The sequence below is a fragment of the Sturnus vulgaris genome, chromosome 16 (assembly GCF_052056855.1).
Source record: "Sturnus vulgaris isolate bStuVul1 chromosome 16, bStuVul1.hap1, whole genome shotgun sequence".
In the NCBI taxonomy this organism is placed as follows: Eukaryota; Metazoa; Chordata; class Aves; order Passeriformes; family Sturnidae; genus Sturnus; species Sturnus vulgaris.
In genome coordinates, this window is record NC_142258.1 from 13,420,470 (window position 1) to 13,433,729 (window position 13,260).

Here is a 13,260-nt window from a genome sequence, read left to right on the forward strand (position 1 = left end):
TGACTGAATGCATGTCATAGCTTAATGTAGCACACAAGTGCTGCTTATCATCCACTGTCTGCCTTCCTGGGAAGGGGAGATAAGAGAGAATCTTCATCGGAGTAGTTTGCTATGAATAAATCCGTGCAAGCTGGGAATTGCTCGGCTGTTGCTGTGTGAGAAGCCCCCGTTAGGCTGCAGGCACTGGCTGGTTGATGTCCCTTTTTGCTGTGGTGTGCTGTCCCCAGAAGCCCTGTGGGCTCAGGAAGGAGAAGCGTTCCAAGGCCGCAGCAGTGGAGAGGCCCCACGAGACCTACAGGCTGCTGAAACGCCGCAACCTCATCGTGGAGGCCGTGCGGAACCTGCGCCTCATCGAGAGCCTCTTCACGTGAGCCGGGCACTGCACACGGGGAGGCTGAGCCTGTGGGCTGCTGGGACCATGGGGGCTCGGTCCTTTCTGCCTTTGCTTGTCTCTGCTCTAAGGATGGAGAGGATGGCACAGGGAGGGTGTGGGGGTTGAATCTCCCGTCAGCTGTTTGGAAGCAACAATAGTTCCATGCAGATAATTACACAGGAGTGCTTTCATTCATTACATGTCTCATAAATACAGACCAAAGAACTTATTTGTCCATCCACAGTATGCCAGACTTGGGGTCACATTCTAAGGTACAGCACAGCTGCAGGATTCTTGCATCTGCATCAGTTTTATCTCTGCATGGTTTCAAGACTTGGTCATGTGTTATTCTGGACTCAGGTCTTCATGTCACTCATCGCTGGTCACTGGCATCCTAACAGGGCCCTCAAAGTTTGCTTTTCAGTGCAGTTTTATATGGTGTTGTTATATGTCTTCTCCTGACACCTTATCTGAGCTGGAGATACTTCCCTAAGTGTTATGTCTTTCAGACCTTTAAGACTTCACCTCCAAAAAGAAATGGAAATTCTGGTGCTCTGCTGAATCCTAAATTGGCAGTAGTGTGTTGTCACAAATAGGATTGCACCATCCATCTTCTGTGTCAGCACGTCAGTATACCCAGGGCTGCTTGCTGTAGGAATTTAGTCAGAAATCATGGCCTTACTCTCCTCTGCTCTGAGAATTTTGAAACCTTCTGTCACCTTGTTTAATTACAGAGTGCTATAAAATTAGAGCCTCATCTGGCACCAGCTTCATCAATGATTGATTGAGTCACATCCAAGCACAGGCTTGGAAGATATTTCAGGTCTCTGCTGTCCCTTCAGTGCTGCCAACAGGTTGCTTACAGGTTCCTCAGAATCAGTGGAAGTTCTGTCCCTCCTCACTCTCTGCCAAGGAAATTTACTGGTGTTTGCCTTCCATTTGTTAATTACCAGGATGTGGTAATCTTTCAGGACAATCCATGTGTACATTCAGTTATTGCTTCATTCCCTTATTATCTTCAAGGTCTTTTCCAGAATTGATTCCCCAGGACTGAAAGTGCCCAGAAATGGGGCCTGGGACATTTGTGGGAAAGTGCATGGGAACAGGCATGGGGAGAGTAAGGTGTGAGCACACCCCTGCCAACTGTGGCAAAGGAAGAAGGGAGTTGGCTTCACGTGGTGGGATATGTGTGTCTGTATCTATGTTGTGACTGCAGGAGTGGTTTCGGTGCTCTGACACCACTCAATAAACCCTTTCTGCCTCAAGCTGAACTGAACTCACAAACTGTAACAAGTGACTGCATTTGTTAAATCACCACCTAAAATCTGTAGGTTCTCCTGACCTTAGGGAGGCTGCATTTGTAATTGCACTGTAGCCATGCACAGGGGAATCAGGCAGTGAGAATTTGCTGTTGTCAGAACAGCAGTTCTCCCCTAACAATGAAAAGCTTGGGTACAATAAAAATAGAGCTGAAATGTGAAGGAAAGTTCCCAGTTGTCTCCAGCAAAAGGGAATAGGGAGCAGGGACTGTTAGGTAGGGAAAGAAATGGCTGTTCACCCCACATCCTCTAACAAACCACTTAGGTAGTTTGGAGCATTGCTGGCCTTAAAATGCAAGGTATCTTTGGCATCTTTCAGACTTCAGAAGATGGTCATGGATCAAGAGAAGCAGGAAGGTGTCTCCACCAAGTGCTGCAAGAAGTCCATCGTGCGGCTGGTGCAGAGGCTGGCGCGGGACGGGCTCCTCCGGCTCTACCGCACCACCGTCATCCAGGATGGCATCAGCAAAAAGGTGACAGCACACACACGGCCTTTTCTCATTGCTCACACTGCCCTGGGCCTCTCTGCTGCAAGGCATGGGTGACTTCACTTCTTGTAGCAGAACCCACAGTGGAGCTACTCAGAGGTTTCGTGTCAAACTAAGCCACTGGGAGAACCTGATCACTGCTTTCCATTATTGGGCTGCAGATAATTGAGGTCAAGGAATAGGCCAGAGATCAAAGTCTCTGAATCTCCCTTCCAAGAGGTTCTGCTGCTTATCAGTTCTGTGATTCATGGTTCTCTCCCTGCACTGCCAGGCTGCACCAAAAATCTATTTAAACCCCTTTTGAAAGCCAAGAGTGTATGAAAAATCCTAAGTGAGCTTCTAAGTTGAAATTTATAGAATGTGATTTTTTTATTTTAAAACAAAAATCCACTGTTAGTGAGGTTTATGGAAGTCAGATGTCTGTGGTTGTAGAGCTGAGACTTCTTACTCTAGTGTGAAATGCTCATAAGCAAGGAGTTGAACCTGCTACATAATGAATGTAGAGCACGTACGAAATCTTACCAATCTGAATTGTGTGTGTGCTTTCAACAGCAATATGTGTTAGCTTGGCCTTGCACCTAATGAGCTCTGACTTTTCATTTATCCCTCTCAGCCTAGTATTTACAAGTCAAAGTATTTGTTTCTCAAATATTTCAGCTCTTAAAAACCCAAAATCCAGGGTTTGTAGAAATGTCATTAGCAGTTTATTGGTCTGCAGACCATGTACTTTGACCTCTTGTTTAATACAAAGTAGCAACAGGAGTTTTCATCCAAAAGGGTTGCTGTTCTGTGAATTATTAAAACCATCATAGGATTCATCCATTGCAGCTACTGCTAATTAACTGTTAATCTCAGATAATTTATGCAGCTGATGAAGAGCCAGTATCTCCATGAACACCTTTTGTTTGTGTTGTGCTGCTGTGAGCAGGTGGAGTTTGTTGTGCACCCCTCAGTGAGTCCCAGTGATCCCCTGGTGAAAAGCGCCATCGAGCAGGTGCGCTTCCGCATCTCCAACTCCAGCACTGCAAACAGGCAAGTCAGGGATGCTGGGATGGCTTGGGGGAGCTTGGCTTATCTTGGATCTGCAAAAATATGCAGAGGAAATAAGCACAAGGTAAGCAGAAATCCCCAAACAAACAACCTCTTCTTTAGCAACAGAGAAATGGAAGCACAAAGCTGAGGTGACACGCTGATAGCTCCTGAAGTCAGGGAAGAACAGGAATTGAACTCTGCTTATTTTGTAACCCAAGTGCTGTGTGGTTTTATTACAGGATTAAAGTCCCCCAGACACCAACATCCCAGGACCATGGTGAGGAAGAAAACCAGGGGCAAGAGGCAGTTCCTGATTCAGGAAAAATGCAAGAAAGCTCGTGTAAAGCCGATAATAATCGGCCAGGAAAAACTGATGAAAAAATGGGCGTAACACAGCTAAAGAACTATCACCCTGTTACAGGTACAGCCAACTTTGGGGTTTCTGTCATCCTTCACCTTCCCATTAATTATTAATAATAATTTTCAGATGCCTCCTAAAATGCAAATTTTTCTCCTCCTATAGAAATAAAATTTGATTTATTTTAAACCTGTCCAGCTTATCCAAGGTTTTCTTAGCTGCTTATGTTATTTACAATTGTGAACTGGAGTATTTGTATTTACTACTACTTCTTTACTATTTGTAACTTGTATTTGCTTTCAACTGCCTATCTTTCTTTCCAGTTTTCTTCACATTAGTTTTGCACAGGGAGCTGTTTCTCCTGCTCTAATCCTCTTTTTATTTCTATTTGGTCTTTAATCTTCCCTCCCAGTTCCAGGACTTGGACGTTCTCTTGGCTTTCTTCCCAAAATGCCCCGTTTAAGAATGGTCCACATGTTCCTCTGGTACTTAATTTATGGACACCCTTTAAATGAAACACAGCAAAAAGGAGGTAGTGATGGTGAGAAAACACAAGGGCTGGATGAGAATGCAGCTGTAATTGAAGCACAGCCAGATGGAACCTTAGAAATTGTGACAACTGTGGTGAATCCTGAGACCTCTGCACAGGACACTGAAGTGGATCTGTCTAATCAAACAGGTAAGAAGTGGCACATCCTGACTTTACTGCAGACCTTACCGTGGTTCAATGCTGAAAAACAGCTAAAGGCTACTTCAGAAAGGTTTGAAAATCAAGGGCTTAGAGAATTTTCAGGTCATTTTAGATTTTCAGACTGTGAACTGCCAGTTGTGTTGTGCTTGAGCAGTCAGAGTGAAACTCTTGGGGTAAGTGTTGGGTTTGGTGTGTCTGAGGCAGTTGTTGTTCACAGTGTACGTGGATGACTCGTCCTGGATGCGCTACATCCCTCCCCTCCCCGTGCACAGGGAGTTTGGCTTTGGATGGGCCCTTGTCAGTGACATTCTTCTCTGCTTGCCTCTCTCAGTCTTTGTTCAGATTGTACAAGTCAGCTACAAGGTACTGTGCTCTTTTGTTTTCCTTCAAAGTCTGATGATGTCAGCTCTACCTATAGGCTGGAACAAATATCCCCTTAATCTGTTTTAGCAAAACTAGACCCTGGAGAGGAGAGGAGACACTTCAGTCTTTTACAGAAAAAGTTGTTGCTTTCACAAGCTCACTTTAAAAAAATGTATAGCCCTGTAATACTGCAAATTCTTAAGCTACTATTTTGCCAAGAGCTTTTTATAATCTCACTGAATCCTCTGCCTCATTGATTAACCAGAATAATGTTTAAGCATTTTACAAAAGCAGTAAGGTTTGCTTAGAAAATATTTTAGTAGGCTATTCTGGCAGCAAAGCTTTATACTTGAGGGGATAGTTACATTTTGCACTTTGATTAACTTTTAAAATAATTCTAGGTGGAAGGTCTGGAAGATTTTTTAAATGATCCACTAAAAAAGCACACTCTGATCAGATTTCTTCCAAGGCCAGTCCGACAGCAGCTCCTCTACAAAAGGTAAGCAGATGACTCAAAATAAGTGGCTCTAGAGAGAAACCAGCAGTGGCTGATTGTTTTCTCAGTTATTTCCTGTTTGTGTCAAAGAGAACTGTGGCACTTAAGACAAGGATCATCAATCCTCAAAGGATAGTGTGCCAAACTGCATTTTTCTCTCCCAAATAGAAGGTAATAAGAAACTAATAAACAATATTCATGTATGCTGTCAGGCAGTGCTTGAGAGCTGGGAGGTTCTGTCCTTCATAACTCATCAGCAGGATGTTGCTTCTGTATAAAACACACTCCTGACTGCTGCTAAATTCAGAATTTAATAGGGTCTAAGTGTTGCTGTCCTTCATAAATCTTTCCAGAGGTGCCACATTTCCCAGCTCCTGCCTCTCACACATTCAGTTTCTCCTCATACTCTCCGTGGCATGTCTGCCATGGTTGGCCATTTCTCTTCCAGAAGATGTAAAACTTGAGATTGGACTGAAAAAAGGAAAGTGATTTGAATGTGTGGAATCAAGAGCACCATGTTAGTTTTCCCCAGAAAGTCACTGCTGACAATTTGTGAATGATTGGAGGCTTATATGACATTTTCCAACCCTGCAGATGTGCCTTTGTTGAGGGAACAGTGCTGGGCAGTATCAGCAGCCAAGGCTCATGGGGAGCCCAGGTTTGCAGTTCCAAACCTATTGCTAACTCTTAGAAATTAGAAACTGGATTGATGGCATTTTCTGAAATCTGCAGGCTCCATCTGATGGGTTGATGCAAAACAATGTGACACATAACCAAGCTGTCACTTCAGCCTCCGTTCACTAAAACTTCTAACTGAGCCAAATTTCTAGGCTTGATCTTTCTGACCCCCAGAGAAAACTCCTGCCAAAATTCAGCTTCCATTTACTGCATTTAATTAGCTCTTAGTGAAGTTAAATGTGGGCAAAGCTAATTTTTTACAAACTGTCTCAAACTAAAACTTGCAGGCGGTTCCTGCATCTGCCAGAATTTTGCCATAGATGTAGGTATGCAGGATGGAAAATGCTGCAGAGCTTTGAGCAACTGAAAGCAGTTTCTTGGAGCAGTAATTTTAAACAACCTGAACTCCAAGAATCATTTCCCAGTTCTTCATACATACACATATGAAGGGCTGCATTTAGCAGTCATGTTTTCTTACTCCTGTCTTCTTTACATAACATGAAATTGTCTGCAGATCTGCTGTTGACCATATTTAATTCATTTTTATATATGTTATTTCTGGCTAATTTTCTTTTTTGCTAGCAAAATTTTGCTTAATATTTGGCTAAAATATTTGGTTTGTGATTTTAGGAAAAGAAATTTGGACCCTTGGGGTATTACATGTTTTCCATAGGCTGATAATTCAAGCAAAAATACCACTTCAGAAATTCTATAGCTCGCTGGTTTGCTGAAAGCTCAGGTTGCTGCATGAAAATGTTGGATTTTCTGGTATCACTTTTCTGTTTTCATGAGTGCTAATTGTAACACTCCTACCATTGCTACAGGAGGTACATCTTCTCAGTGGTAGAAAACCTTCAGAGATTATGTTACATGGGACTGCTGCAGTTTGGCCCAACAGAGAAGTTTCAAGACAAAGACCAGGTAAGTAAAAAAAAAAAATTTAAAAGACAGTTACTCTTCATGAATTTTTCAATTATCTGGGATTCATGATTACCTTAAGTGAAGCACTGATGTTTCAGATGTATGTGCAAACCTCCAGATCCAAGTGATACTGTAAGTTGTGCAGATAATTTTTCACCTCTTTCTCTGGAAGGGAACTACTCAAATGTATAATGCTGAACACTGCACACAATAATGATCCAGGAGGTCCCAGACTGGCAAGACTTAATGAAAAATGAGTATGGCACATTCTTTTCCATGCAGGTGTTAAACTTGGGTGTCTGACACAGAATAAAGGCACTGATCAGAGTAAAATAATGAGATTCATATGCATCTTTTTATATAGAGAGCACCTGCAAAGGAGAAAGCAGACAAGACTTTGTGAGGATAAGAAAGGTAATGAGGCCCCCAAACTCATCCATTCAAATCCCAAGTGAGGACTTGCAGGAAATAACCACTCTGTGGAAACTTGGAATATCCTGTGCACAAGGGTGAAAAGAAACTGTTCTAAATCTAGAAGGGAAGTTTCTGGATTGGTGTCAAGGGAATTTGGGAACACAGTGCAATAGCGAGGGAGTGGGTGTGGCTCATGTCAGAGCAGTGGCTGAGATGAGCAAAGGCAGAAACTGTCCAGCCCTAACCTAGCTGGTGTGCCCTGCTAATCAGGCAGTTTCAGTGACGTTTACAGCCTGAGCTGTGCTGTGTCTGGCAGGTGTTTGTGTACATGAAGAGAAATGCTGTGATTGTGGACACCACCATCTGTGACCTGCACTACAACCTGGCCCAGAGCAGCCGCCCCTTTGAGCGGCGCTGCTACGTCCTCAACACCCTGCAGGACGTGGAGAACTTCTGGTTTGATCTGCAGTGTGTCTGCCTGAACACACCCCTGGGTATGGCACACCTGGACCTCCTGAGCACCCTCACTGCCCCTTATGGGCACACCACCATTCCTCTTCCCTTCCTAAAACTTGAGCCAGCCTCTGTTTTTTCACTACTACTGTTTTGGAATGTTGTCCTGTGCATCACAAACAAAAAAGAAGTTGGGAGCCGTGTTCATATAATTCTATGAAATTGTGATCCACTTGTGTTCATGGAAAAACCTTGCTGCCCTGTTGGAAGTGTCAAAGTTGGCAGTAGCCCTTCTCTGTGAGAAGCAGGCATGTTGTATGGAGAAGGGGTAAAAGTGGCAGTACTGTGTGGGAGCAGTAGTTTGCCAGAGCAGGGTGGATTGGAAGTTGAATTCTGAGTTGTCATGCTGACAGTGAAACCCCTTTGTCTGTGCAGGAGTTGTCCGCTGTCCCCGGACAAAGAGGAGCAACCTTGCAGGGGAGGAGAGTGCCCTGGATGTGGAAAAGGAGCAGGAGTCAGCAGTGAACAAACACAACCTGGAACGAAAGTGTGCCATGCTGGAATACACCACGTAGGTCACCTTGGCCCCTGAGAGCTGCTTGAGCAGGGCAGGCAAGAACTGTTCAGGTGTTGAGGATGTTACTGAATAGCAAAAGCACTCGAGTATCTCAGCTGGCTGTTCTGAGGAGTTCAGAGGTGAACTGAATCAAAGGAGATGGAGTTCTGTTTCATGTTCCCAATAATTTGGCTGCCAAGCAGGTGGTTGTGCTGGAGGGATGGGATAAACAGATTGGGATTTCTTCCAGAGCAGTACAGATGTGTGTTGCAAGAGTTCTGATGAGAGCAGAGTTGGGAGGGAGGAAATGCTTCTCAAGTACAGTGAATGCCAGGAATAACAAATTTAAAGGTTTTCTGTTCCTATGCTTTATATCATGGTATCTTAAGTAGCTTCAGCAGCTCCCCAGTGCCACATTCTGAATCCTATCCCTTTGTGCTGCACTTGGCTGTAATTGGTTGCAGATTAATTTCTAATGTGCACTGTGATCTGGAGGTGATCTCTGGAGCATTTAATCTTCTGCCTAATCACACCCACAATACCTGGGAGAGTTGCATGCCCACAACCTGTGACAGCCGTGCAGAGCCCCAGCTAAATTTTTTATATTGTGTTGTGCACTGTGGTTTAGCTCTGTCAATATTCTATTCTGTTTCAATAAACAGTCTGTTTAGAAGTATTTTCAGTAAGTTCAATGTTGCAGGTAGATATATCAAGTTATCTTTAAAAAAAGTAATGGAGTTGAGGGACCCAGTTCCACTGATCCTTGCTTGAACTTCTGCATATGTTCTCTTTGTGTGGCAGTAAATCTTTTAAATTGGATATCTCGTGTTTATTTGCAGTTAGGCTGGGGATGACTGTGACATCTTTAAGAAAGAAACAGTTCTGGGATGTAATTGATGGTGTAATATTACCCCCTAAACTGGGAGGGCAAGGGGAGAGTTCTGTACATTGCACACACACCAGTGAAGAGCACTGAGAAGGAATCTGTGCAAAATAATTCCTGTGGGTTTTGTTCCTCTTGCTGGTAGAGGCAGCAGAGAAGTGGTTGATGATGGATCCATCCCTGGAGATGGGCTGGGAGCTGCAGGTCTGGATTCCAGCTTTTATGGGCACCTGAAACGCAATTGGATCTGGACAAGCTACATCATCAACAAGACCAGGAAGGTGGGTATTTTAAAATTTATATACTTTAGTGACTTCTCCAAATTTTAATGTTCTTAAGGTTGAGGTAGTGACACCAAAATCTTACTGTTTGCATGCTCTCAGTAAGGGTTTGCAGCACTGGAACAAAATGAGTGCCAGATGTTCACAAATCTTGGTGCTGAAGTGAATGAAAGAATTGGACATAAATTTTATTTGAAAACTGAATTTGACAATGAATTTGTTAATACATTCAACCAAAGGAGAAATACTTCAATGAGCAGGCAGTTCACATTACTTAGTGGTTCCTCTTGCCTTTCTGGAATGTAGATGTTGTCAGACAAAAAGCAAAACATCCAAAACAAGGAAATACACAAGGAAAAAAATAAAAACAAAAAAAACCCAGGGAGCCCAACACATGCAAATCAGAATTCTGGCTAATGTCCTATCTCTGATAGAAGCTTGTAAGAGCAAGGGATATTTCCTCAGAATGCTCTCCCAGCTGTCTGCAATTTTGGCTTAAGGCCCTTCTAAATCCGGGGCTGATATTTCAAAGCAGTAATAGCTTTTTTCTTTTAGCATTAATTTGTCTGTTTTTTGAGCATAGAGAAGTCTTTACTATCCCCAGCCTCCTGTGGCAAAGTGTTTCAAATTCCTGCTATGTGCCACCACTTCCTTTTGATGCCTTAAGCTCCTCAGTAATTGTAGAACTAAGGGAGGCTGTGAAGAATTCATTCTTTGTTATTGTTAGTGTTTCACTGGATTTTTGTGAACATCTCTCATGTCTCTAGTATTCATCACCTTGTTTTTAAGACTGACATCTACTATTCCCAGCATGGAACTGTCCTGTCTTTAATCATCCTTGTTGCCTTTATTTTAACCTGTGATAGTTCTACCTGTCCTTTTTAAGGTGGAAACACAATCTGAGAGTTTAAGATGCTTTAAGGTTGTGGCCAAGCACAGAATTTTTACAGCTGCTTAGTGTTGCTTTGCTTCTCTAAGAATTCCATACATTTCCTTTGCATTTTCACCATCACCAAGCACTGAGCAGGGACTTTCACAGAGCTGCCTGTAATTACTCTCCCCTAAGCAGTGCCCAAATCAGAGCCTATCAGTGCATATAAAATTAGAGTTGCTAATTTATCTCCCTCAGGCACGATCATTTCAGTTTGAATTCTGTCTGCTGTTCAGTCACCTCACTGTTGAGCAGTAACACAACCTCCAGCAGCTCTTTGGTCTCTGCTTTCCTCTCCACATCTTGTGACCAGCTTCTGCCCAGTGAAGTCCACACAAGAGAAATGGGTTTAGCAGAGAATGGCAAAACTCCCAGTACGTTGCAGTTGCTTAAGGTCAGATTTAGGATGGGCAGAATGTGCTATAGGAGGCATTTACTCAGTGTTGATGTTTGCATTTTGGTTTTGTGCTTTTCAGAGTTCCTTTGGAATATAAAATGCTTTGGAAAATCTCTGTTTTAGAGCAAATTCTGCTCAGCCTCTGAAGCAATGAAAGAATCAAGCATTTCTTTTCCAGTAATTACTGCATTTAAACTTGAGGAGGTTTCTAACCTTCACAGTCTAGTGGTCATTTCAGTGGGATTTAAGAAAAGCTCTGGAGCCATTCTAATGTATGGTGGTAATAATACAAATGAGTTCTTGGTTACAGCCAGGGATCTTTAAACTGAAAATTTATTTCTGACATTACTCCGATTATAAAAGTAGATTGTTGTTAAAATCAGTGCACCCCTTTTGTGTGTCACCATTTTTAAAGTTGTGTTGTCTTAGGAAAATACAGCTCCTGAAAATGGACTGACAGCAAGACTCCACACCTTCCTCACCAAACACGCCCTGCCCCTCAGTACTGGAGGTAAGGACTGAGGCTGTGCACAGCTCCTTGTGCCTTTATCAAACCCAGCATGAAGGGTGTGAGTTGTTCTTTTCTCCTTCCAGTAATCTGGGATGCTCCTGGGGCAGTAAAACAGATAAATGATTTCATTCCCTATTACTGGCTATATGGAACAATAATTTTTTATCTAGTATTGATGACATGGGTTGGTCCTGTTTCCTTACAATGATCTAGGATGCTTCTGGGGCTGTAAAATAGATATGTAAATAACTTCTTATAGAACAATAATTTCTGTCCTTTTTAATTTCTGATGTGCAGTTTGCAGAAAGTCCAGAGGGACCAATGTTTTGTAGCACTGTTATCCAGCCTAATGTTTGAGCTAAGGAGGAGAAAATGCTTCAGGTTGAATGTAAAACCTCAGCTCTGATCCCTTGTGTTTGTGCACTGTAAACTAGACTTAATTACTTGATTCCTCATTAATGTAGGAATTTATTCTGTGAGGTGCTGAGAAGGGGCATGAAATGACAAGACTAACAAAGGACAATTCTGAGAGGGCATCTGTCTTTTAATTTACTGAAATTTGTCATTTGATCTCTGTACCCCTTAACATTGTAGAATGTCATTGCTATAAAGCTCCAATGCTGTAAATATGTGTCATTTTAGGCAACAAAATTAATATTTTGGGAGAAGCAAAAGTAGGATCAGAGTCACTTATCCAGAAAGAGGAATGTATTGAAATAACTAAAGAACCAACCCAGGATCGAACAAAACGAGTGAGAGGTGGAAAAAGCCAAAAGAGGAAGAGGCTTAGGAAAGATGTTGGAAAGAAGACAAAGAAGAAAAAGAAAGGTAAGAAACAGGAAAAGGCTGCATTCTTTACTATGCCTAGGCCTGCAGGAAGCTGCTTTGGAAAAGAGAGTGTGGGACAGGACAGCTCTGTGGCTGTGTGTGGGTGGCCTCAGTCAGTGAGGAGGCTCAGGTGTCCCGGGGACAAGCAGCAGCACACTGTGCCCACGAGCTGTGTGTGACTGCACAGGCTGGAGGAATCCTCGTGGAGTCTGTGCCAGAGCAGCTCCCTGCAATCCATTATCAGCTCTCGAAAGCTGGCTTAGAGATTCCTCATGGAATGATGCTCTAGGTGGTCAATTTGCCACTTAAAGTGTTTGTTTTCTCATGCCTGGGAGAGCTGTTGCTGCATTTCACTTTTAGACTGCAACTTCCTTCCCTGCTCGTCTCTCATTCTTACAAACTTGAACTGGTGCTCAGCCTGTGATAGAAGTTACTCAGAACAGACAGTGCCGAGCTAAATGTCTTTTTTTTGTTTCCCTGGATTTGCCAGAAGAGGATTGTGCAGACAAAAGCAAGCGGCTGCGCTACCACGACAAGGCTGACCAGAGCGCCCTGCTGAGGATGACGCGGCTGCGCGTGACGTGGACGGTGCAGGAGGACAGCCTGCTCATGCTGTGCAGGATTGCCAGCCATGTGCTCAACGCCAAGGTGCCGAGCACAGCCACAGCACGCAGCTGCTGGGTGCTCTACACACACACACATGGCAGCTGCTGGGTGCTGTACACACACACACGGCAGCTGCTGGGCCCTGCACACACACACAGGGCAGCTGCTGGGTGCTGTACACACACACACGGCAGCTGCTGGGCCCTGCACACACGTGGCAGCTGCTGGGCCCTGCACACACACACAGGGCAGCTGCTGGGTGCTGTACACACACACACACGGCAGCTGCTGGGTGCTGTACACACACACACACGGCAGCTGCTGGGTGCTGTACACACACACACACGGCAGCTGCTGGGCCCTGCACACACACACGGCAGCTGCTGGGCCCTGCACACACACACAGGGCAGCTGCTGGGCCCTGCACACACACACACGGCAGCTGCTGGGCCCTGCACACACACACAGGGCAGCTGCTGGGCCCTGCACACACACACACAGGGCAGCTGCTGGGCCCTGCACACACACACACGGCAGCTGCTGGGCCCTGCACACACACACACAGGGCAGCTGCTGGGCCCTGCACACACACACACGGCAGCTGCTGGGCCCTGCACACACACACACAGGGCAGCTGCTGGGCCCTGCACACACACAGGGCAGCTGCTGGGTGCTGTACAC

General features: G+C 44.3%; 1 protein-coding gene across 2 annotated transcripts in view; it reads left to right on the top strand.

The window, feature by feature from the left end:
- Positions 1–13,260, top strand: part of GTF3C1 (general transcription factor IIIC subunit 1) — a 38,967-nt gene that overhangs the window by 10,796 nt on the left and 14,911 nt on the right. For both annotated transcript variants that reach the window (XM_014890931.2, XM_088174532.1), the window contains 14 exons: positions 228–367; positions 2,012–2,165; positions 3,109–3,212; positions 3,452–3,633; positions 3,983–4,249; positions 4,479–4,624; positions 5,026–5,123; positions 6,623–6,719; positions 7,450–7,627; positions 8,022–8,157; positions 9,171–9,306; positions 11,064–11,145; positions 11,788–11,973; positions 12,464–12,621. In XM_014890931.2, coding sequence (XP_014746417.2) covers positions 228–367; positions 2,012–2,165; positions 3,109–3,212; positions 3,452–3,633; positions 3,983–4,249; positions 4,479–4,624; positions 5,026–5,123; positions 6,623–6,719; positions 7,450–7,627; positions 8,022–8,157; positions 9,171–9,306; positions 11,064–11,145; positions 11,788–11,973; positions 12,464–12,621 — 2,064 coding nt within the window. The remainder of the gene's footprint in view (positions 1–227; positions 368–2,011; positions 2,166–3,108; positions 3,213–3,451; positions 3,634–3,982; positions 4,250–4,478; positions 4,625–5,025; positions 5,124–6,622; positions 6,720–7,449; positions 7,628–8,021; positions 8,158–9,170; positions 9,307–11,063; positions 11,146–11,787; positions 11,974–12,463; positions 12,622–13,260) is intronic.